This window comes from Podarcis vaucheri (genome assembly GCF_965113315.1).
Source record: "Podarcis vaucheri genome assembly, chromosome: 4".
NCBI lineage: Eukaryota > Metazoa > Chordata > Lepidosauria > Squamata > Lacertidae > Podarcis > Podarcis vaucheri.
In genome coordinates, this window is record NC_138762.1 from 23,001,668 (window position 1) to 23,027,079 (window position 25,412).

Consider the following 25,412-nt stretch of genomic DNA (forward strand, 5'->3'; position numbering starts at 1 on the left):
ATATATGTAAATTAAGATCATAAAACATTTTAAAGAAAACATGAGCATTAAACAGGGTTTGAAATAAGAGGTAGCTTGAGGCCATGGCTGTAACTAACAGGCCATTTAAATAGTATTAGCATTAGGCCCAGCGGAGCAGTAGTAAAAGCACAGCTGCAATTGCAGCTCTGAATCTGAGCTAGCAGCCTCTGTGAAATTTTACTCTCCCGATTGCAGCTGTGAGCTGTGCTAACTAATTCTGATCCTTCCCCCCTCCACCCACTGCAAATGCTGCCACAAAAAAATCAACTAGCCTTACGCAATGCCTGAGGCAGAATTTACGATATATATATTTTTTTATTTGAAAAGCAGTCTTTATGGCAAAAATAATTTAAAGCATCTCTGAGCGTTATTACAAATGACATACTCCTACATTATTTACATCCAGGATGTTAAATCTCTTGCTTATTTAATCAACCCACCCGTGTGTTTTTTTATTTCTTTGCATTCTCAGGATTGATGGTGAAAGAAAAATAATGCAGAAATTACAGTTCTCTTTAACCACTGTTTCCCCCTAGAGTTCTGGGTTTATTCATGGGTTTGCGGGGGGAAAGCAGGTTACAAGTCACTAGTGACCATGGAGAAATCTGGTGCCCTCATTTCTAGCTTGTGGGCTTCCGATAGGCATTCAGGTTGACCACTGTGGGAAATAGAACATTGGACTAGATAAGCCTTGGACCTGTTTTATGTCTTCCTGTGGCCATTGCAGGAATGACTTTGGCTGGGGAAGCTGCAAAGCACTATTTCTGAGGATTACAAGAGGAAAAAGGGTGGGAGGGGGAAGGAAGGTACCAGGAACGACAAAGCTTGGTAGCTTTATGGCAAATGGCACTGCCTTCCTCCTGTCCTGAAATCCGTCTGAAATTTCCTCCAACTTGGGGTAGAGAGTTCGCTCACCCTCATGAAAAAATTGGCTGAAACTTTCAGAACTCACTGTTTTCTGAATTTTCAGTTTTCATCCATATTGCATCTCATGAACATCTAAGGAATACCTTTAATGCTCCTGCCTAAGTGCTCAAAGGGAGCTGTCGCTTCTAAATGAATGAGTAGCATCTCGCAGCAGAGGGCAGCCCTTTTCAAATTGGTAATATTTGAGAGAGGTCACGGCAGTGCAGAAATCCCTCTCTATTTACTTCTTTGGCTTGCCAGGTTCTCTACGTGACACTGTCCCAGCATCTGCAGTTAATGACACTATCCTTCTTTCCATGACTATGTGACATCTTGGAGTAATGGATTTTATAATTAGAGACATCGGAAGTGATTTCTTTCCCCATTCATTCATTCTTCCTTCCTTTTCTAGGAAAGGCCTGATGCCTTTTGTCCAAATGTTCATATTTGAGAACCAAACCAGATTTGGGAGTACTGTGTGCCATTAATTTACTGGTGTCACACATGGTTGTCTCCCAATCCATTTTATCCTCACAACAACCCCATGCGGTAGGATAATAAGAGACTCCACAACTGGCCCAGGGTCATCTATGAGGTTCATGGCTGGGTGGTGAGTTGAACCCTGGTCTCTCAGGTCCAACACCTAACCACTAAACGACACTGGGCTCCTGAAAAGAATCTCTCATCTAAGCCTTGTTTCATCTCCATCTGCAAGATAGGATGAATGGAAATGTTAAGCGTATTATTAGATGTAAACATCCCAATGGAACATGGGTGGCGCTTGGGGGGGAATTGTCATCGCGCCACTCCTTGGTGTGTGGAGTACCTCAGGGCGCGATACTCTCCCCGATGCTTTTCAACATCTTTATGCGCCCCCTCGCCCAGCTTGTTCGGAGTTTTGGGCTGGGTTGTCATCAGTATGCCGATGACACCCAACTCTATCTGTTGATGGATGGCCATCCTGACTCGGCCCCAGACACACTGACCAGATGTTTGGAAGCTGTGGCTGGATGGTTACGTGGGAGCCGGTTGAAGCTAAATCCTTCGAAGACAGAGGTCCTGTGGCTGGGACGGGGCGATATGGGATTGGGGGGGCAACTCCCATCTCTTGCGGGGGCGCAATTAGTGCCAGCACCGTCCGTTAAGAGTTTGGGTGTAATCTTCGACACCTCCCTTTCCATGGAGGCGCAGATTGCAGCTATAACAAAGGCGGCATTTTTCCATCTCCGCCAAGCTAAGCAGTTGGCTCCTTACCTCTCTCGCCCTGACCTAGCCACTGTGATCCACGCGACGGTCACCTCCAGACTGGATTATTGTAACTCGCTCTACGTGGGGCTGCCCTTGAGACTGACCCAGAAACTCCAGCGGGTGCAGAATGCTGCAGCGAGACTCCTTACGAGGTCTTCGCTGCGAGATCACATTCACCCGGTGCTATACCAGCTGCACTGGCTCCCGGTGGAGTACAGGATCAGGTTTAAGGTGCTGGTTTTAACCTTTAAAGCCCTATATGGCCTAGGACCCTCGTACCTACGGGACCGCCTCTCCTGGTATGCCCCACAGAGAAACCTACGGTCTTCAAATAAAAACATCTTGAAGGTCCCAGGCCACAGAGAAGTTAGGCTGGCCTCAACTAGAGCCAGGGCTTTTTCGGCTGTGGCTCCGATCTGGTGGAACACTCTGTCACAAGAGACCAGGGCCCTGCGGGACTTGACATCCTTCCGCAGGGCCTGCAAGACAGAGCTGTTCCACCAGGCCTTTGGCCAGGGCACAGCCTGACTCCCTCCCTCGGCAATCTTCGCAGAGCTCTGGCCCAATGGTTGCTAGTGGCTTGAATTAATTAATTTTTATAATGAATGATTTTAGAATGTTGTTTATGTTGTACCTTTGTACTGTTTTATTGTTGTTAGCCGCCCTGAGCCCGGCTTCGGCTGGGGAGGGCGGGATATAAATAAAATTTATTATTATTTATTATTATTATTACTTGGCCTAATGTTGGATCAGCTTGCATTTGTTGCTTTAGTTAGCCTTATGATCAAACAACTGAGCACTGGATAGCTCAGTTGGTTGGGTAAAAGGTAAAGGGACCCCTGACCATTAGGTCCAGTTGTGGCCGACTCTGGGATTGCAGCGCTCACCTCGCTTTATTGGCCGAGGGAGGTGGTGTACAGCTTCCAGGTCATGTGGCAAGCATGACTAAGCCGCTTCTCGCGAGCCAAAGCAGTGCATGAAAACGCCATTTACCTTCCCACCGGAGCGGTACCTATCTACTTGCACTTTGACATGCTTTCAAACTGCTAGGTTGGCAGGAGCAGGGACCGAGCAACGGGAGCTCACACCATCACAGGGATTCGAACCACCGACCTTCTGATCGGCAAGTCAGTTAGAGCATAATGCTAATGACACTAAGGTCACAGGTTCTATCCCCACATGGGACAGCTGCAAAGGGTTGGACTGGATTATCCTTGGGGTCCCTTCCAACTCTATGATTCTATGACTAGTGGAAAGGAAACAGTACACAGTGGTAGGAGATGGTACTGTATTAACTTGAAAGCGATCTGAAAATTTTGAAAACTTGAGGAAAAGAAAGAAGCACAACACAGGCATTCATAAACCTTGGACTTCTCACCTCTTTCATGCAGAAATTCCCACGATATCTGTTTGATATGATGAGTCTACAGTAAGTGGAGTCTACAGGTCTTAAGATTTCCTTCGCCGTGATTGTATCATTGCCTTGGGAAAATAGACACGGTATGAAATGCCAGAACAATACAATTGAAATAGCCTGCTGCAGCAACTGAATCTACAGGCAAGCTGGATCATAGTTAGAGCTAGTGGTAGAGAGCAAAAAAACCGGTTTAATGAAGAAGGTGGGGTTATATGAAAGGATGGGGAAATAAAAAGCAGTAAAATGGTGTAAAGGGAAACTAAATGCTAAAGGAAAGGCTGTAGCTCACTGGTAATGTTTTTGCTCTGCACCTAGAAGGTTGAAAGTTCAATTCCCGACAACTCTAGGCAGGGCTGGGAGAGACTCCTGCCTGAAACCCTCAAGAACTGCAGCCAGTCATTGTTGATGGTACTGAGTTAGACTGACCAATAATCTTGACTTGGTATAAGGGGTTGTCTCTAACTACTTAATATTCAGAGTTCGACCCATTGCAATGAATGTACTTAAGTTAGTCATTTGATTTCAGTGTGTTTACTTTGGGTATGAGTTGGATACAACCCCTTCCCTTTGATAACCATGATAGTATAATATTTACCTGACTTTGTTAAGAAATAATAAAATCAGTAATATTTGATAGCCCGCCCCCCCTAATACTATGTACTGTGTTTCTCTCTTTGTTTTCAAAACAAAGCAAAGTGACTTTAGTGCCAAGCAAACAGGCTAAGGAAGGGCAAAGAAAATAGAAGAGATTGTTAGATGGCTGATGGTCAGGTGGTTTTTAAAAAGCATGTTCTCATTAAAAGAGAGCACGTGTTGCGGTGGGAACGAGCCAAGACACCCCTCTGTTGTCAGGCAGTTTGGGATGGTATGGCTCTGGCAGAGATTGGTAGCCTGAGTTGCTGGGGTAATTTTGATGTTGCCAATTTGGGGGTGGGAACAGAGATTTTTTTTAAACAGTGCTCACAGCGATCTGCTTTCTCTTTCGCTTTGTGCACCACATCAGGGGCTTGCCATCCTTTCGTCCAAACCCCTGGAATTGGGTTCGGGCTGCATAAGCCCCTGGGAGCATGCAGGGAGAAGCTGAGGGCCTGTGGTGCAGCTCCAGTTCTCCCCAACATTGTTTCCCCTCACTGACTTTCGCTGGAATCCGGAAGTTAGTTCTGTCCCCAGTCGGGGGAACAGATAGTCCTAACCAATGCCTAAGCAACCACTCACATCCATGTATGTTAATAAAGTTGTGGCCAAAATTATGCCAAAAAACTTAAACAAAATTTCTGTGTGAAGTGTGTGTTATTGGGGTGGGGGTGTCTTGGGGATCTCAACACGCAATAACTGGACAGATTGTTGGAGGACATCATCCTACTCTAGCTATATCATAACTAATCATGATAATTAAATGAAATCTTCGTATAGTCAGAGGCAATATTAACCATCATTTTTGGTCATATGCTGACCTAAAATGGAGAATGCTCATCACCTATCATGACTTACTTGTATGTTCCGGAGGATTTGGTCCAGCAGTCAGTGTTGCGTTATTAATTTGTTGAACTCTTGAATGTCATCTCTGGATTTAATTTGCAGTAGGCTAGATCCTGAGTTAATTTCCACTTGTGGGAACATCCTGTGAGCAGAGCTACACTTACAAGACTCTCCTGCCAGTGGAAGTGCGGAGGAACCTTTCTGTAATTTCTCCCTTCCTCCTTCAGATGTCTTTAGCCTGAAAAAATTGTTAGTTAAAGTATGGATGGGCTTCAGGAGGAGGGACTTGGTGAAAGTGTGCCACACTTTCCATCAGCATGATTAACTGCTGGATCACAAATATTTCCATAAACGGAAGGAGCCTTTCTGTGAACAGAAAGAAACTCAAGATCTAAGCCTGTGTTTTTTTAGGTCAGGAGAATGGTATTATAATAGTTCTTAATGTATATGAATTTATTTGATGTGGTTTTATATATGCAGTTGTTTTAATTGTGTCTGCATATATAAATGTTTCTTATACATTTTTAATTGTATTGTGAAAATGCATTGAGATGCTTCGTAGGAAGTAATTCATAATTTAATTTAACAGTTTATATATCTCTTAACTACCATCTCCAAGTTGTTTACAACTGAGCCAGACCCCAATCTAAGGTGGCCTTTGATAATAACAAGAAAATTTTAAAGATTTTATTTTAAGAGGGTAGCAATGGGAGGAAAATAAGAGAAAGAGAAAGCCAAGAGGACACAAACAGTGAGAAAGAAAAGGAGACCTTAACATATATGTTGCAGAATTGAATTGGATGTGGATCCTTTTTCCGAAAAGAATGAAGCATGCTCTTTTAGATGGCATTGGCCAAGAAAGTTTTAAAAAGCTTAGTTGATAAGTTTTGTTTCATGAATAAGATTGAAAGGCTAAGGCATTTGCAGTAAAGAAGCAATTTTCCCTGGGCTGCTATGGAAATCCCGTTCGAGTGTGTTTGTGGATTTTTCCTCACATGGTTTGCTATGATTCAGCTGGTTGTTTTGCAGGTATCTTTCTTGAATAAAGTAGGCATCTGTGAGAAAGAAATATTGTTTGCTCCTGCCTTAACTGAAGAGATTCGACCACATGTCAATGGGTTTCCTCTTATTGCACTTCTTTCAATATACAGTGGCAATAGTTAATGTTTATATGTATTTAAACTTAAAAGAGAACATAAAAATAGCCTGCTGGATGAGGCCAGTGGCTCAAATTGTCCAGCATCCTGTTCTCACAGTGGCCAACCAGATGCCTGTGCAAAACTAGTGAGCAGAATATGAGCACAAGAACAAACTCCCATCTTGTAGTTTCCAGCATCTGTTATTCAGAAGGATTGGCTAGTAGCCATCATGGCTAGTAGAAGATTTTGAAGAGTTTGGATTTGATATCCCACTTTATCACTACCCAAAGGAGTCTCAAAGTGGCTAACATTCTCTTTTCCCTTCCTCCACCACAACGAACACTCTGTGAAGTGAGTGGGGCTGAGAGACTTCAGAGAAGTGTGACTAGCCCAAGGTCACCCAGCAGCTGCATGTGGAGGATCAGGGAAGTGAACCCAGTTCACCAGATTACGAGTCTACCGCTCTTAACCACTACACCACACTGGCTCTAATTGGTAGCCATTGATAGCCCTCTCCTCCATGAATTTCTCTCACCGCAATAGAATCACAGAATTGTACAGATGGAAGGGCATTGAGGACCTTGTAGTCCAACCTTCTGCAATGCAGGAATATGCAGCTATCCCATATGGGGATCAAACCTGCAACCTTGGTGTTATCAGCACCACAGTCTAACCAACTGAAAGCCACCAGAGTTGGTGGTCATCACTGCCTCCTTGGGGAGCAAGTTCTATAGTTTGATTTACCCTGCCTTGCCATAACTTCAGCATAGCTTATGGCAGTTGGCTTTTGCACTTTTCCCTAAGTGCTCAAAGCACTTCGTTATCTCTGTAAGCCTTTTCTGGCAACGTCAGCCCGTGTTGTTAGCCTCATATTGCAGAAGGTCGCCTGGGTCTGATGAGAAAGAGTGACTTGTTTAAGTATGCTTGTAGCTGAACTGAGATTTGAACCCAGGAGCTTTGTGGGTCAGGAGCTCACATTCTTAAACTCAGCATTACACAAAAGAAACCAGGAGGAAGTAAAGAGTAAGATTAGCAAGCAGCAGGTGGGGATGAGAGGTAAATTGTTCCCCTAATACTGCCAATCTACTTCACAAAGCTGACCAGGCTGGGATTTTCATGATTCTGATAAAAGGCTGTCCGGTCACACAAAATTGCTCCAGGCATCTAGCTGTTCTGTCTGACCTTGGGAATGTCACTTTTATCTGTAGTCCTAAAAACATCCATACCATGCTAGCCACTGAAGTCAGAATTGCATTGCCTCTTTTATTGCCAGCAAATCCTTACTCACTCTGTCAAAATGATAACACCGCACTGCATCTGTCAAAAGAAAACCAGTCTGCTTTTATGTCTTTGGATTATTTCAGATAGTTGCTTTCCAGTTGTACCAAAGCTCCCCCCCCCTCTTTTTTTCTTTTTTTTTGCTTCTGGAAGTCACCTGAGAATCAGGGACTGCAGGGCATAAGCCTCATGGGTTGAGACAGAAACTTAGCCCAGGCCCAGTATGCTGCTACCTAGGACTGTAGGTGGTCACATCATGGATCTTTCTTCAGGCACAGATAGAATCAGCCATGTGCCATTGAAAGGCTGGAACTTTCTGGAATGTTGGCCTTGTGCCCTTGCGTGTTCAAAAAGCAGCATCTTTTGGGACCTGCTCTTCATACTCCTGCCCTGTCCCTGGCTTCAGTTTCTGGCTCCAGCTCACATTTCCTGCTATGTAAGGAGCACTCCTTACCCTGTTTGGAAAATGTGCATCAGGCTTTTACCTCTAAGGATGTTGAAGATTCCTGCATTTCAGGGGCTTTGATTAGATGGCTCTCAGAGCCTCTTCCAACTCTATGATTCTATGAATAAAAAAAAAGAAAATAGTTTAGAAGTCATTGGACCACCACATATTAACATAAGTTTAGATTCAAAAAATATTATGAAATCTCAGAATCAAATGACTTTTGCCCAAATTTTACAACATTGAATCCATAACTTGGTGAACAGACTGTGAATTAGGGTGGGGCTAGTTTGACAATCGCCATCAAAAGTAGTGCAAGGCTGCTGGGAAAAGGCCAACAGGATGGATTCGTAGCTGACAGTTTCTGTCAAGCTCATGAGATGCTAATGTCTGCACAACCAAAAGGTGCCTTAAGCTGAAGCCCTGTTTGGAAAGATTAAAAAATGCTGATTAGAACATGTGCATGTTATATTTATGGTAAGGTAAAGGTAAAGGGACCCCTGACCATAAAGTCCAGTTGTGACCAACTCTGGGATTGCAGCGCTCATCTTGCTTTATTGTACAGCTTCCGGGTCATGTGGCCAGCATGACTAAGACACTTCTGGTACGACAACATAAATACAGTTGTTCCTTCAGCTGCTTAAATGGTTGAGAGACTTGACGAAAGCACCCTTTAGTTAACATGTAATGACACACTTCTTAGTCAAAAACATGCTTCTTATTTGTTAATACCATCATTTTACCAAGTTGACATATGTAATTGCAATATATAACCTTGTGTGTTACAAACCAAAGATAGAAAACGGTGCCAGAAACACGGAAAACTGTGTACTGGGTTCTGCACAAGGCTGCAGGAGCAGAAAGGGATTTCTCCTTCTCTCCCCATACTTTCCTCCTTGATCTCTTCCAAAGGGATGAGGTACCCCATGGAGAGAAGGTTTGAGGGTGTACAGCCGGATTCTGCAGGTCAGAGGAGGAGGAAGAGGAAATTCTGTTGTGCAAGCAGAAGCCTGTTGTGCATGTAACAGCAGCTTTGAATGCAACCCATTGTATCCTTCTGCAGTGTAATTCTTGAAGCCGAATGTCCTTTGTCTGAACCACTGAAATGCCTTGTAGAATACTTGCATGCGTATGTGTCCTTCCACAAGGAGGGAATCCTGTAGCTGTGAACTGAGCAGCCTAAGGACACTGTATCATGAAGATGTGCTTTCCTTTCTGAAACTGCCATGTTCCTTGTAGCTTTAGCTTTTCTCCTGAAGCCATAGGATAGGAGAGTCATGTCTCCTCTTCTATGCTTCTAATGCAAGGTTGTGTGGGTGGGTGGGTGGGAAGAGGGACATGGATGGAGGGATTGTGTAAACAACAGCTTCCATTACATTCATTTTCAAATACTATGTCAGACTGTGGTGCGGGAAAGCACAATTTCACAATTCATTTGAGAGAATTTTGTGGTGTCATACAATCCTTTAGTAAAAGGCTGTCGTGGAGGCTGTAGACGTTTAAATGCTGCTCTACACAATTTGTTTTACATCCAGCATGTGATTTAGTTTATATTGTTTTCATTCATTTTCATTTCATTTCATTCTGAGCTCTGAACTTGCAGCCTGTTCCTCATCTTTCCATGTGTCTATGCAGGGGCATCATGGCAGTGATCTTCATAAAGTGACCCCCCTAGAGGTCCCTGTATCATCTCTCTTTTGCGGATTAGGGTGCTCCCTATATGAGGATGACTTTGTTGCAACTGTGGTAACCAAGAAATAAAAGAACACCCAATACACACTTGTACAGAGAGGCCTTTACATGTTGGTGTAAGCTGATGATGTTCTCTTGGGTGTGTTGTTGGGAAGACACACTTGTACAGGCAGAGCTGTATCCCTTCTCATTTCCTGCCAGAATTTTCTGGGTTGTGTAGGTGAACATCTTTAATTGCACCTTGCACAGCTGCATGTAGAATCCCACAAACATTTTAGCCTTTCTTTTCCTTACCTGTCTGGCTGCCCAGTCTACAGTTGAAAGTATTTCTACCCACGTTAGTTGAATCCCACTTGGTGAAAGCTTTGCTGACAAAATTCATAAATACAAAGAGAAAGTGCTGAGGTTATTCTTTCCTCCCTTCCTGAAAATTAATAGTATTTTTGTTTGAAGTGGCTGGAGGGGAAAGAGGTACATATGATTAGTTTCCAAAGAGTTACTATGTTTAAAATGCTATTTTTACTAGAACAGACAGTTGAGTTAATAACAACCCTCCCATTTTTAAATTAGAAGTACTTTCTTGAGAGGAAAGAAATACTAGCTTTATAAATGAGCCTGTTTTCTTTCCTTTCAAGATAAAGAAGAAAGTGGAATACTGATGGTGTAAAATTGGACAATCAAAGTATTTGCTACTTAAAAGCGGGAAGAAGCTTATGCCCACTTCCTTTTTCATTTAAATAAATGTGAGACTAAATTTTATAAGGCGGTTGTGAGATTTATTTCTGGGAAACTGATTGTATACAGAAATGTTGTTATTCTAATCAGTAGCAGCACATTACTGCTTGAGTTAGGGAGGACAGTGGATACATATTTATCTCTTTTAAAGCTCCTTCTGGTTAAGACTAAGAAAACTATGGAAGAAACCTGGTTGTGTCAGGTTTCCCATAAATCTTACATGACATACATGATTATTGAGTTGTTCTCACAAGTAATTTGACTTTCCTAGAAGTTTGCAGTTAAGGAACAGGAGGCAAGCAAATCACTTAAATCTTTAGTGGTGCAGGGTGCCTTAGGGTCATGGGTAGGCAAACTAAGGCCCTGGGGCCGGATCTGGCCCAATCACCTTCTAAATCTGGCCCACGGATGGTCAGTGTGTTTTTACATGAGTAGAATGTGTGCTTTTATTTAAAATGCATCTCTGGGTTATTTGTGGGGCATAGGAATTCGTTCATTTTTTCCCCTTCAAAATATAGTCTGGCCCCCCACAAGATCTGAGGGACAGTGGACCGGCCCCCTGCTGAAAAAGTTTGCTGACCCCTGCCTTGGGAGGTCCACTAGTGGTGGTTTTTCCTGGATAGCATGGTCACAGTAATTCATGCTGGAGCTCTCTCATAACACTAGAGGTTGGAGGTATCCAATGAAGCTGAATGTCAGAAAACCCAATACAGTGGTGCCCCGCAAGACGAATTCCTTGCAAGATGGAAAACCCGCTAGATGAAAGGGTTTTCCGTTTTGGAGGTGCTTCGCAAAATGAATTTCCTATGGGCTTGCTTCGCAAGACGAAAATGTCTTGCGAGTTCCTGCAGGGTTTTTTTCCTCCCCTCCCCTTTCCCAAGCCGCTAAGCCGCTTATCAGCTGATCCGCTAAGCCGCTAAACCTCTTATCAGCTGATCCGCTAAGCCCGCTAAGCCGCTAATGGGCTTGCTTCGCAAGACGAAAAAACCGCAAGACGAAGAGACTCGCGGAACGGATTCTTTTCGTCTTGCGAGGCACCACTGTACGTACCAAAGAAGGTGTTTGTTTCACTCATGTATAGTTGACACTATGGAATTCGCTCCCACAAGAGGAAGTGCTGGCCGCCAACTTGGATGGTTTGGGAAGAGGATTAGACAAGTGCATAGCAGGCACTAGCCATGATATGCTTTGCCTCCATGGTTAGAGGCAACATGCTTCTGAATATATACCAGTTGCTGGAAATGGCAGGTAGGAAGAGTGTTCAGGTCCTTCTTCCAGGTTTCCCACAGGCATCTGGCTGGCTACCGTGAGAACAGAGTGCTTGGCTAGATGGGCCACTTGCCTGATCCAGCAGGCTTTTCTTATGTTCTTATGATATCTTCTTGGATTTCTGTAATGCATTCCACATGAGGTTGTTCCTGATAATGATGGGAAAGCTTCAGCTATTGCAAAATTTGGCTTTTGGGCAATGAAGTGGGGCAGCTTGCTGGAGGCATATAGCTTATAAGCCCCGAATGACTTAAGACCTAATTGTCAGGAGTTCAGCCTACACTTCAGTAGGACCCCGGCAGAGACACATGCCCAACTGGTATGTTCCCTCCCTCCAGGTCGAGCGTTCGGGAGCTTCATAAGCTTTCTTCAGCACGAACATCACAGTGACCAATGCCAACTGACACCGGCACACTTAGGGATCTGCAAAGTTTGCGCACCTTGCGTGACAGACCTCAGCAACTCAGCATTTTGGCTAATCTACTTTATTTACATATAAACACACACGGAGCACTGTAACATGGCTCCCTCTCTCTCAAGCATCAGACAGCAAAGAGAAAAAGAACAGAGGACAATAGTCCCACTTCACAGAACACAGTAACACAAACTTCTTGTTTCTGTCACTTTCCACTCTGTGGAGTCAAAACATACACCGTCATGTGAAAGACAAAATCCCATGACTGGAATCATGCAGCAGGAATTCTAACACTAACTACTTTGCACTATAGAGTCTTGCCTCCTTTCTGGAGGAACTGTAGCTCAATGTTAGACCCAACCTAGACATTGCACCAAACACGATCATATGTGGTGATGGAGAGGCACTTCTTAGCATCCCACCACCAGATGTTGTCTAGTGTCATTCCTAGGTTGGCTCTGACATTGAGCTGCAGCTCTCCCAGAAAGCTGTGGACCCATTTCCCTTGCAGCATGGGCTTAGCTGAGCCTAAGGCTACTCACATTGAAAGGGAGACTCATGCAGCTAGATTGTCAGCCTGATATGTTTGTGTGGCTTGGCAATGGGTAGGATAGGGCTGGGAATTTGAGCAGGGGGGAGTCTCATGAAATGCAGGCCTTTGGGAGAAATATTGGTTCCCAGGGAAGGCAATACTTATGGGCTGTAAGTGATTTGGAGCATAGAATTGGCTGGGTCTCTTCTAGCTGCCTCTCCATCTCTCAACTGCTGGGAATTGCAATAATTTCTATCCTTCTAGTTGCATCTCTAATGGCGCTCATTCAGCCAAGCTGTAACAAAACCCCTGTCAAGATCACAGGTCACTGCTTCTGCAGTCATGTATGGAATCATGCCAAAAGACTGGACTCCATGCCAGATAGCTCGACTTGCAGAATCATTAAAACCTTCCTCATAATGTTCCATATAATTTCTCCATATAGTTGTCTATGTGAGTAACATAACCACACAGAAGGTGATAAGAGGCAACCTGACGGTATACATGGAAGGTGGTAAGGAATGCTCTCTCTTGAACTCTGCTGCTACTTCGGCTCATAAACCCCTTTTCAGATTCTCAATGATCCTCTTTACGCGCTAAGTCAGTGGAGTGTCCTCTACGGAAGCCATGCAGATTCTAAGACCTATCCATTGCACCTTTCCTGCTGCCATGTAGGGATCTAGACTGCTTTGTAGCTGTCTTTTCCCGGGGAGAAATTTCTCTCCCTGCTTCCTAGATTACAATCTTTGGGGGCTCACCTCTATTTGCTGGCTTCTACAGCCTCCATTCATCCAAGCTCTTCCCAAGGCTTCTTGTTCTGGACTTCTCCTTCTGATCTTCTCTCCTCCTTCTCTCCTCCTCTCCCATCATCCCTGAGCTCTGGCCTTGCTAGCTAGGGGTGATGGAAGTTGTAGTCCAACAACATCTGGGGACCCACTGGTTGAGAACCGTTGCTCTAGGCCAACTCTGGCTCAGTTGCCTTGTCCTTTATCCATTCCCTCGTTTCTTCCATCTCCTCCTCTCACTGCCTCCAAGCCATGCCTCCTCTGACTTCTCCTCCTCCTTCATACTCTCTGTATCTCTGCTCTGCCTACTACTGCTGCTCCTGCACCACCTCCAGCCTCTGCTCCCACATTGCCACTACCCCTCAGCTGTTCTGGCTCACTGCTGAACCTGGTTCTCTCCTGAAGCTGCACCTGAAAGGCTATCTGCGATGTCCCTGTATCATCACGTGACATTATCAGTGAATGGTAGGGTTGGTGGTTACTCCAAGTCAGTTCTGCTGTGATTTGCAGAGTGAAGGTGCAGCTCTGGTCTCCACTTACAGTCACCAATGCTTCAACACAGTCACATGGATTAGTTTCAACTTTCACTTTTAAGGGAATACCACTTATATTTTGCCACTCATTTTATCTTTCCATTCACACATTGATTCCTCGGTTTTCTGACAGCTGTTAAAAATCTGTTAGCAAAACACTGATGCATTGGAAAATTGTATTTTAGTTTCCAGCAGCTGCTAACAATCCTTTCCTTCTTATCATGTTTGAGAAATAAGTTGATAAATAGTTTTTAAATTGAGCATGTTTTGAATTACAGAAGGGGGAGGGTTAGTAGTGTTAATCTGCCTTAGTTTCTTATAATTAAGACAAGGATGAACTTTGTCGCGTAGAGGATAATAGAGATTGCGCCATTATCAGGATTACCCAATCCTTCAAAGTCCTGGTTTTCCTATTCTTTTTTATTTCCAGTGAAGATCTTTCAAATTATTGTTGTGTGCTGTCAGCAGCAGTGTCTGTTAAGATGATTTGCAAATTGTGCCATTATGATATTCAAATTTATTGTAAAAGAAAAAAATATATATACTTCGGTAAAGCTAATTTACAGCTAATTTAATTTTCCCTTCCCATTTAGTTTACATAAAAATGCTTTGCAAGCTTCAGCTATTATCTCAAAAACTTATCCTGGGTTGAAGCAGCCTTTAGAGATAATTCTCAAGAATTATTCATGGAATGCAAACCTAATAATTAATTAAAATATATAACAAGAATGCCTTTTGAGTTGCAATGTGCTCTTTAGTTGGCACTTATGCAAACAAAGCTGCAACCTTCCAATTTGGCATATGATCTAGTAACACTAAGCAGGCATTTTCCGCTGTTCCTTGGAGAGTACATTTAAGTGAACGTGTAAGTCATTGTCTCAAAGTTCTGGAAGTTAGAGTTATGTGAGTGATATTGCTGTGGTTTATGGATATTTTGGACTGCTGAGGCTTGAAAGATTTGGTGGAAAGAAACAGGGGATCCATAGATGACATTTTATGAGGTACCTATCAGGGCATTAGTTCCCGTAAACACTAAGCATTCTTAACTTTGCATCTGTGCCGAGACCTCCCATGTGTGCCGTTGAGCCTGTGCTTAAAGGTTTTTTTTATAAATTGAATGTTCTTGAAACACGGGAAACAAAGTTCCACTTTATTGTTATTTTTCGCAGCAGCTTATTTATCTCTCCTCACATCTGGTTACATCTACTTTGGCTACGTTATATTCCTCGCTAGCAGATCAGCTATCTAGCAGAGGTGAAGCAGCATGTGCATTTATCATTTAAACAGCTGATGGGAGCTCCCAGTCAAGCTTAGTACAGTGGTACCTTGGGTTAAGTACTTAATTTGTTCTGGGGGTCTGTTCTTAACCTGAAACTGTTCTTAACCTGAAGCACCACTTTAGCTAATGGGGCCTCTTGCTGCTGCCGCACTGCCGGAACCCGATTTCTGTTCTTATCCTGAAGCAAAGTTCTTAACCTGAGGTACTATTTCTGGGTTAGCGGAGTGCGTAACCTGAAGCGTGTGTAACCTGAAGCGTATGTAACCCGAGGTACCACTGTGTTGTCTACACTGGCAAGCACCTCTCCAGGGCTTCCCACAGCAGTGTTCTGCCAACAATACACAACTTTGCAGGACACACCAGTTGCCAGATATTGTACTGCTGTGATTGATATACATCAATGATATAGTATGTGCCCCACAACAGGTCTAAAACTGAAGGTTTGCATCTTTAAAAAAAATTGTTGCTTGATTTTTGTGCCTTATGTGTTTTTATCATATCCTGGTCTATCGTAGTCAAGAGAATGAGTACAGTGGACTCTCGGGTTGCAACGTGATCCGTGCGGGATGCACGTTCGCAACCCGCAGCTGCGCGTCTGCACACGCGTGGGTTGTGATTTGGCGCTTCTGCACATGTGCAAAGTGAGATTTAGTGCTTCTGCGGATGTGCGACCGCTGAAACCTGGAAGTAACCCATTCCAGTACTTCCAGGTTTTGGTGGTCCGTAACCCAAAAAAACGCAACCTGAAGCGTCTGTAACCCGAGGTATGACTGTATGTGTACCCCCTACTTCTATACTTGCCCTATAGCTTATTTAGCATGCTCTGCTTATGTATGTAGATGCTTTTACCGTATGCTGTCCGTAATAAAGATTTGACCATTGACACACAGCGTGTTTCCTAGCACTGGAGGTTTCCGGGGTCGAACCTGGAATCTTTGGTCTATAAAGCATATGTTCTAACACGGACCTACTATGGCTTTTGTCCTCAAAGGATGTAGACATAGGGATCATGTATTTCATACTACCATTTTGTGAAAGTCTCAACGGCCACTAGCTCTGCTGAAGAATTGCATGACAATGTTCCTGCATATTGTCAGCTGCCCGCTCCTAATCCATGGTTGAGATGTTGATCTTGCTATCTTAATAAGCAGGAAGTGTTGGGGGTTTTTTTTTAATCACACCTTTTCCCCGTTTTGCTTTCTTCCAGTCTGCTCCCAGTATTCAAGAGGAGTTTTCGCCATTTTTGGACTGTACGATAAAAGATCAGTACACACCTTGACCTCATTCTGCAGCGCCTTGCACATCTCCCTCATCACGCCGAGTTTTCCCACGGAGGGCGAGAGCCAGTTTGTGCTGCAACTGAGACCTTCTTTACAGGGAGCACTGCTAAGCTTGCTGGGCCACTATAAATGGAACCGGTTTGTCTTTCTTTATGACACAGACAGGGGTAAGTAGCGTAACAGCTTTCTGCTCAATTCGTTTGCAGCCAGATGCATTTATGCACCTTAGCAAGAAGATGATCCTAGGTTTTTTTTAGGGGGGGGGGACTTCACATTCTTAATGTAGGCTGCAGTTCTATCCCCTGAAAGTGAGCAGCATTGAACTCAATGGGACTTACTGGCTTTGATTATACATTAGGTTTTAGCTTTCACAGGTACCAAAATGAGCTTCAGAATCACAGCAATATGTTTGAAGGGCTCCAAAATGAAAAGCAGCTTTTTTTGTGTGCCAGTGTGGTATAGTGGTTAAGAGTGGTAGACCTGTAATCTGGTGAACCAGGTTCGTGTCTCCGCTCCTCCACATGCAGCTGCTGGATGACCTTGGCTTAGTCCACTACTTTGAAGTCTCTCAGCCTCACTCACCTCACAGAGTGTTTGTTGTGGGGGAGGAAGAGAAAGGAGATTGTTAGCCACTTTGAGACTCCTTTGGGTAGTGATAAAGTGGGATATCAAATCCAAACTCTTCTAAAAGCATGCACACACACACCCCTTGTGATTCTTAGACTCACTTAATATTATGAAGTTTACAATCTTGTTGATGGGTCGTTCGAAAGTGTTCAGCGCTGAGGGTTAATAATCCTGAAATAAATATACACACAATCTAGCAACAGACAGGTAAGCACCTCTAACTCTAATTAATTTCAGTGGGTGAGATTCAAGGCTTGAAGGACATAGCAGTGAGGCAGGACTGTAGCAGACAGTCTGCATGTCTGCATGCATGTCTGCATGCAGACAGTTCCTGGTATGGCTAGGAGTGTCCCCTGTCTGCATCTCCAGAGAGCTGCTGGCAGTGATTGTGGACGACAGTGAGCCAAATGGAACATTGGTCTGACTCAGGAAAATGCAGCTTCCTATGTTTCGGTAACTGCATCACATCCTGTATCATAGAATTATCTGCAATATGAACTTGAGCTGTGGCTTAATATCCGCTGTGTTATTATATTATGCCGACTTTTCTAAACAAACAATGTCAGTTAACTGTAGCCCTTCCTTAGCACGATTTGCTACGCTGATGACTTTGTGCACCTTTGCATGTACCGCTCACGTCAATGCTGAATCGTTTTTTTATTCTTCTTTGTTTCTAAAATGCTCAGATAAGAAAGCTTTGAAACAATATCTATGGACCCTATTGAGCTGTTGACATTTTTAGTCGTTCCTGCCTTGCAATCTGTTCTGTGATCAAACTGAAGTAATTAGGAATCAAGTAGGAAAACAAATAAACAATTGTACTCCTTTATGCAAAGCCAAAAACATTTGCAGTGTTTTTTTTAACAAAAACCACCAAATCAGTCCCTAGCCTGAATTCACCTTTTCTCATCAAAATTTCAAAGGCTAATCACAGGCGCACCATTTTGAAGTATGCAATGGCACGCCAAGGATGGCTTCAGAATCTCATTTCTGACAGCACACTTTGTAAACCTTTCTTCAGGAACTTATCTCAGAAACTCTAAAATCTTCAATGCATTTTTGAAATGGAGATGAAATAGTTATTATGTGGTGGATTTTTCTGCATTTGAAAAAAACAGAATGGGAGGTCTGTTACTTCATGACAGCATAAACAGCGAAGAGCGTTTGCACTGCAAAGATTTAAAAACTTTATAATGGCATACTATTTCATGGGGGCAAGACCTAATTTGTCAAATGCATCTGATGAAGTGACCTCTAGCCCATGGTGCTATGATTGTTATTCTTTAAGGTGTCACAAGGCTCTGTGTTGAAAAAAATACAATGAAAATGTAAATATGCATCTCCCCTCCCCCACACAATATAGGTTTTTTTGCCCAATGGGGGGGGGAGTTGGCTATTTGTCACCAAAAAATGTAGTTCCCACTTGAGAACTACATTTAGCCAGCCTATTGCAGTAGTCCCTTCTGTTCTCATTTACTTCCATGCAGCTTGCATTACCACTGAGAAACACTTAATTAAATGTTTCTTCTTCTTTGGTGATCACTCGTAGCCGAATAAGAATGTCTTCCATAAACATGGTTTTAACAATGAGTCTGTAAGTGACTGTGGAGGCCAATTGTAGATCCACATGTCCTTTCACAGTGGGGACATTGGTTTCTGGGCAGGAGTTGATCATGGTGTGGATTTGCCAAGCATGCCTTCCTCCTAGCACGTTCCTCCCTTTGCGTCCTGAGTTCGAGTGTCTTCAAAGCCCGTGACACCATTGGTAAAGGCTGTTCTCCAACTGGAGCGCTCGCAGGCCAGTGTTTCCCAGTTGTCAGTATTTATACTACATTTTTCTAGATTTGCCTTGAGACAGTCTTTAAGCCTCTTTTGTTGACCACGAGCATTACGCTTTCCATTTTTAAGTTCGGAATAGAGTAGTTGCTTTGGAAGAAGATCATCAGGCATCCGCACATTAATTAAATGCATGTGTTGTGTGAAGGAATAAAACTCTCAGCCAATTTCGTGTGTTTGTAGTTGAAAAGCTCAGTCTGTTCTTGGCCAGGGGGTTTGAAAGCTCATAAAAGGTGCAACAGGCAAGCTTAGGAAGGTTAAATTTGTGTGGGGAAGCCTAGTTACTATGGGAACCTGAAACTTTATAAAACTGAACAGCCCTTGTGACTGGCTAAGAAGTTGGAAAGGGAAACTACTATGAAGTGTGCAGGATAATTTAAGAGTTGGAAATCAGAAGAATGAAGCGGGAACAGAGAGAGTTGCAGAGGACCCAGACACAATTGACAAAGGCTGAGCTGAAAGCAGGAGGGCTGGGAGCTGCACTGCCAATAAGCTGAGAGAAATCAGTTTATTATTAGGTTTTGAGTTAAATAAGGAAATAGTCTAGACAAGTTAGATAAATGTATTTCCCACAAAGTCATTTTGGTATCATAACTGATATTATAGTTCAATACTAAAGCAGTATTGGTATCTTTTCCCCCCTTTAGAAGTAATGTTTACTTTTCAAAAGCTTTAGTCAAAGAAGCGAGGGGCAGATGGGGCTCATGAACCTGGAATGGTCACCCATCTAGGAGAAGGAAAACTCTGATCCTAAGCCTCCACTGCATTGTGGGACATCTTCAGGAGACGAAAAGGCTAAGGAGTAAACCCTCCACAAATCTGGCAGTCGCTAAGATAGTTGGATGACGCCTTGTATGCCTCCTTTCGGCAACTCCTGGAGCCAAGCTGGTGCCAATGTATTGCTTTCCTTTCCTTTGGACCACATTGAGGCCAAAAGGAGTGTGGTGTTTGTACGGAGCCCCCGGTCGTCTCATGGACTATTGACCCGTACACCACTAATCTGCTGCCACCAACCACGTCCTCCCCGGTAAATCACTTAGTCTCAGTCAGGTTCTTAAGTTAACAATGAAGAGTGTAGTTTATTGCAAACTTTAAATGCATTCGAAACTCTGTTACCCTTTACTCTCTTAGTCTTATTCCATTCTTTCTCTAACTCTTCTACCTCCCCTCACACAAGAACCAACTGCACTGTCTGTCTATTTCCATCTGTCTGTCAACTGCTTTCCCAACTGCCTTTTCCCAACCAGCCAACTAACTGACTGACTAACCCTCGGGCTAAGCCCTTTTATAAACAAGTAGGTTCCGCCTCTGGGCTTTTCTATTGGTCTACCTATTAACTCTTTCTCTCCCCCTTTACAGACATTTTCAAAAGAACGGGCAAACGCCACAAGGAGGGTCATTGTCTGGGCAGTCCAGGACCCCCATACACGCTGCCCAGACTAGCGCCCTGGGGAGGTAACTTTGTTACTGCTAACATAGCAGTCTGACTTCACCCCTAAAGGTGCACTCCATTGTCTCTTGAGACAGATGGATGCCAGCAACAAGTCAAAGCTAAACTAGTCATCTGATGCTTTGATTTTCACCCTGTGATTCTGAGTGGTAGCATCCACATGAGTTCAGAAGGACCTTTGCAGTGCTATCCTGAAGTGCATGGCTACTGAGGAGTTGGTAATTTTTTTATTACACTTTGTCTCTCACTTTGCCTCCAAGGAGCTAAAGGTGCCCCTCTCGCTCATTGTCCTCCCCGTCTCCATATCATCCTCAGAACAAACTCTTCCCACTTTAGATCAAATCTATGCTTCCAGGTGCCATAAGAAAGTTGCAGAGATAGTGCGGAATAGTTCACACCCCGGAAATGATCTCTTTCAGCTTCTGTCTTCTGGAAGAAAGTACAGGGTTATAAAGACTAGGACTAGCCGCCTGAGAAACAGTTTCCATCCAAATGCAATTTTGGTTTTAAACGCAGTGTAAGGTAGTCTCTGTGGGAGTATATTGTATTTAATTATGGGATATCAAAGATTTTAGGGGGTTAACCAGGCTGGGATAGCTGGGATAGCAAGCTTGTTGGTTTTTGAATGATGTATTTTTTCCGGTTTTGTAGTTCTGTATGGGACAACGACAATAAAGATTATTGTATTGTACTGTAAACCTGTGAGGTAGATTAGGTTGAGAATTGGTGACTTGCCCCATGCCACCCAGTGAGCTCCATGACTGTGTGGGTTTGAACCCTGGTCTCCCAGGTCCTAGCCTGATGTTTTAACCACTACACCACACCATGCACTGCATAGAGGTCCAGTTTTATGAACCAGTCCTGCAGTCTGAAGCCTGTATGTGAGGCTGCCATACCTTGCCTGCTTACAGCTGTTTAAACAGTCACTGTAATCATACAGATGAGGAGTTGAGTGAAAAGGACCTCCCAAAATCCCCCATGCTCTTTGTGGGTGGCAAAACGGATGCTTGGGGTGGCAGGTGGGGAGTGAGAAATTATCCACCAGTCTTTCTCAGAAATTATCTTTTGAGAAATTTCAGCCCCGCCATTATTGAATGAAACTTTTTTTGTTAGGTCATATTGGAGGATGAAGGAAATAATTATTCTGAGCATGGAGACTTTGGAAAGCCCATTGTTTCGACAACATAGGAATAAAATTAAACAATATTAAAACTGGATCTGCAGTTGCACCCCAAGTCAGCCCTACTGGAAACTGCAGCAATCATGTGTTGAGGCCCCATATGGAGAATCCAGTTCACCACGTTCAGCATGCCCACACAATCTTGACTAAATTGTGAGTCTGTTGACAGGTGTACGCTTTCTTGCAGACTGTTGCATTTCACCTGCTGAGCTTCTGAGTCAGGGCTTGATTTCTGACAGAAATACTTCCAAAGCAAGTGCACAAGTATGAGTTTTTCAGTGAGAGCCGGTATAGTTTACTGAATATAGTGTTTTATTTTTCTCCCCCTGCAAGAACTGGGTGGTCTTGAGTAAGTTACCATCACCTATAATTCCATTACTTGAGAAGTGACCTTCTAGGAGGTGTAATTGTGAAGGTCGGGGGAGGGGGGGAGAGATTGGAAAGCACCTTGTGCATCAAAAGTGTCATGACAATGATTAATCATTATTACAATAAGCAGTGCTTTGTTTGGGAAACCATGGCAATGTTTGTCGAAAGCAGCATTGATTCACATTGGAAAGGTACCTTTGAGTAGATTTGCTGGGGAACAGCTGCTTTGCTAGGGTGTACAGAGCAGTCAGCAGAGTGTGCTGCATGATTTTATTTTAAAGAGTAAATTGAAATTTGCTCAGATAAAAAGTGTCATATTGAACACAAACCATAAACAGGAGACTGTGATCACAGGCGATCTGATGCATTTGAGTGAGTTGTTCAGACAGGAGCTGGCAGCTTTAGTGCTTGTTGCAACCCCTACATAACCTTTGTTATTGTATACTTCAAATGGCAGGCGACCTGGGAGGCCCTGCAAATACGGCTGAGGTCAGATTAAAAATACAGGAAGCATATACAGCGGAGTAAACCTTTTTTTTCTTCTTTTTAGTAAATGTGACAATTTTTAGAGTTTCAAAGCAAGGATGGGTAAGGATGCAGTATAGGAATACTCGAAAAGAAAACCAAATCTTGTATAACAGATGATATTAACATGCAGTTCAGTTCATGAAACATGGTACCTCAGGTTACAAACACCTTGTGTTACAAGCACTTTGGATTACAGACTTCACTAACCTGGAAGTAGTACCTCAGGTTAAGAACTTTGTCCCAGGATGAGAACATAAATCGTGTGCTGGTGGCGTGGCGGCAGCAGGAGGCCCCATTAGTTAAAGTGGTACCTCAGGTTAAGAACGGTTTCACGTTAATAACGGACCTCTGAAACCAATTAAGTTCGTAACCAGAGGTACCACTGTAATGACCCCACATTTATTCCATGCTTTCAAAATGTCCATAAATTCACTGCCATGCTGTGTTTTTATATACTTTATTGGATACCCGGCTGAATGGACAAGGTTGTTTAATGTCACTGAATGATTGATTGATTGATTGATTGATTGCCCCCACCACTAAGGATGGCTTCCAACAATTATAAAACCCCATTAAAACGTCAAACATTGAAAACTTCCCTACACAGGGCTGCTTTCAAATGTCTTCTGAAAGTTGTGTCTCCTTGACATTTGACATGAGGGTGTTTCTCAGGGCCACTACCTAGAAGGCCCTCTGCCTGGTTTCCTGTAACTTCACTTCTCACAGTGAGGGAACTGGCAGAAAGCCCTCAGAGCCAGATCTCAGTGTCTGGGCTGTACGATGCGGGTGAATATTCTCCTTCAGGTATACAGGCATATAGCATTTGGAAACGGACATGTGCATTTTCAGAATGATGAACGACTGCACATATAACAACCAGAAACCAATTTAGTGTGGATATCCTGGTTAAAATATATAACAAAGCTAATGATAGTTTTATGTGTCCTATAGCCTGTATTTCAGACTTTCGACAAAATATTGGGTTTATTTAAGGATGCTCTGGATACAGCTTCTGAAGGTAAAACAGAACAGATAATTAATTTTCATATAAGTGTCCTGAGTAGACAGCAGGTTCACGGTTAATATGATTGGCGGGTGGACCGAATTTTGTACAATTTTGCATATGGTAGGCAAGAGTGATTCAGGTCTATCTTGGTGTCTGTGCTCCTGGATGGATAGTGATCTGTATGCAGCAAGTAACAATGGTTCAGATCTGCTTTGCAAAACTTTGTACCTGCTTTTGACGATAAGCGTCTCAAACATTTGATGCCAGCATGTGGGCAGGCGGAAATATCCTTGAAAATAAAGGGACAGGTTTCACACATCCCAAGGAAGTCTCCTGCTGTTTTTATTTTTCATTGTGAAGGAGAAGCTGAGATTATTCTCAAATGTGAGGGAGAAACCCTTTTGTTTCCAGAATAGGAACCACATTTGTCACCGAGAAAACAGGTGCTGTGATATTCTCGACAGGATACCAAACACAGCCTGTTTAAGCAGCCTCTGTTGTGCCAGATATCCTCCTTAGTGGTTGCGAAGTACAGCTGGAGTCAACTTCATTGTCTTACACCAGAGTATCTCTTCAAGCACGCCACTGGTTTCCAGGAAGTTACTTCAGAGTTACCTCTTTGGCATGTCTTGGTGCATCATTAATAAAATGGGGGTATTCAAGGCCACTAATAAACCTAAGGTCAGTAACACTGGCTGACAGACAGTTGATAAATGAAGTATCCTGCAGAGCAAGCATCCAAGGAAGCCTTGAAAAGAGTCAAAGGAGGAAGCCAGCCACACATCCAAACTCGTATGCTTTAGAATTTTATTTCACTGTGGACATCTGAGTCCGGCAGCTGCTGTATTTAGCCTTTTATGCAGCCACAGGTGTTGGCTTCAGCGCTGGAACACATAGTTGTGGGAAACAAAGGCAGGCATAGTGGCAGCTGCCAGGGCCTGGCAGTGGTGCCAAATAAACATTGAATGTAAAACAAATGTATGTGCCAACTGGGCTCCAAATTGAGTTTCTGGTTCAGAAAAATTAACTTGTCTTTTGAGAAGCATTATCTGAGGACTATAGACGAACGTCCAAAGCTGTTACAAGGTACAAGGCACGCATTTTGTTGAAATGGGTGTGTGTGTGTATTTAAAAGCAAATAAAAAAAATGGGGGGGCACATGCTTTGCAAAAGCAGAAGCTTACTATCTTTCCTGAAACTATTTCACATTCTTGCACACACATTGGGACAAGTTAATCAAGGGTTTAATGTCCGCTGCTTCACTGGAATAAAGCAAACCTAACATTAAGTCAGTGAGAATTTCTGGAGAGGCTGCATCTCCAGGAACTTATCACAAACTCCCATAGGCTCCACTTTTTCTCTGTGGCCAGGATCCAAAGAGCTGCACCAAAGGACTTCGGTTTCTTTGATCAGCAGACCTCTATGCTATATTACCAGCCTGTTTCTGAAAGTCTCCTTAATTTCAAAAGTGGGAAATCCGCTTTTCTCTAAAGACTTTGACTTTACCCTCTCATCCCCATCCAAAAAAGGAAGGGTGCCTAGCTCAATGGAAGACCACATGCTTTCCATGCGAAAGATCCCAAATTCTATCCCTACCATGTCCAGTTAAAAGGATTAGATATCTGGTGATGCCAAGGTGAAATACATGCTGTATTGTTTTTAACACTTGATTGGGAGCTGCCCAGAGTGGCTGGGAAAACTCAGCCAGATGGGCAGGGTATTAATAATAATAATAATAATAATAATAATAATAATAATAATAATGCATTTATGGGTTCCTAGCTACACCCGGGCCTGTGTGAGGAAGGGAGACCTGGCCAACCCTTCTTGCAATCTTCTCACTGCCACCAAGTGGAAGTGTTTACTTCTCCCTGGCTGCCTCCACCAAATAGCCTTTGGACCCATGAACAACTCTTGGTGGTATGGGGTTGAAACTTAAGCATAGGGAGGATAAAGGATGAGA

At 43.4% G+C, this 25,412-nt stretch overlaps 2 protein-coding genes across 7 annotated transcripts in view; one reads left to right on the plus strand and one right to left on the minus strand.

The window, feature by feature from the left end:
- The window catches only part of GRIA4 (glutamate ionotropic receptor AMPA type subunit 4), a 252,480-nt gene that overhangs the window by 87,248 nt on the left and 139,820 nt on the right, over nucleotides 1-25,412 (plus strand). For all 6 annotated transcript variants that reach the window (XR_014218747.1, XM_082219125.1, XM_082219126.1 and 3 more), the window contains exon 3: nucleotides 16,381-16,620. Coding sequence is in view for 5 of the 6 variants with exons in the window: in XM_082219125.1 (XP_082075251.1) it covers nucleotides 16,381-16,620 (240 nt within the window). In the remaining variant the exon portion in view is untranslated. The remainder of the gene's footprint in view (nucleotides 1-16,380; nucleotides 16,621-25,412) is intronic.
- GUCY1A2 (guanylate cyclase 1 soluble subunit alpha 2) overlaps nucleotides 1-25,412 on the minus strand; it is a 550,449-nt gene that overhangs the window by 48,969 nt on the left and 476,068 nt on the right. The gene's annotated exons all lie outside the window — the stretch shown is intronic.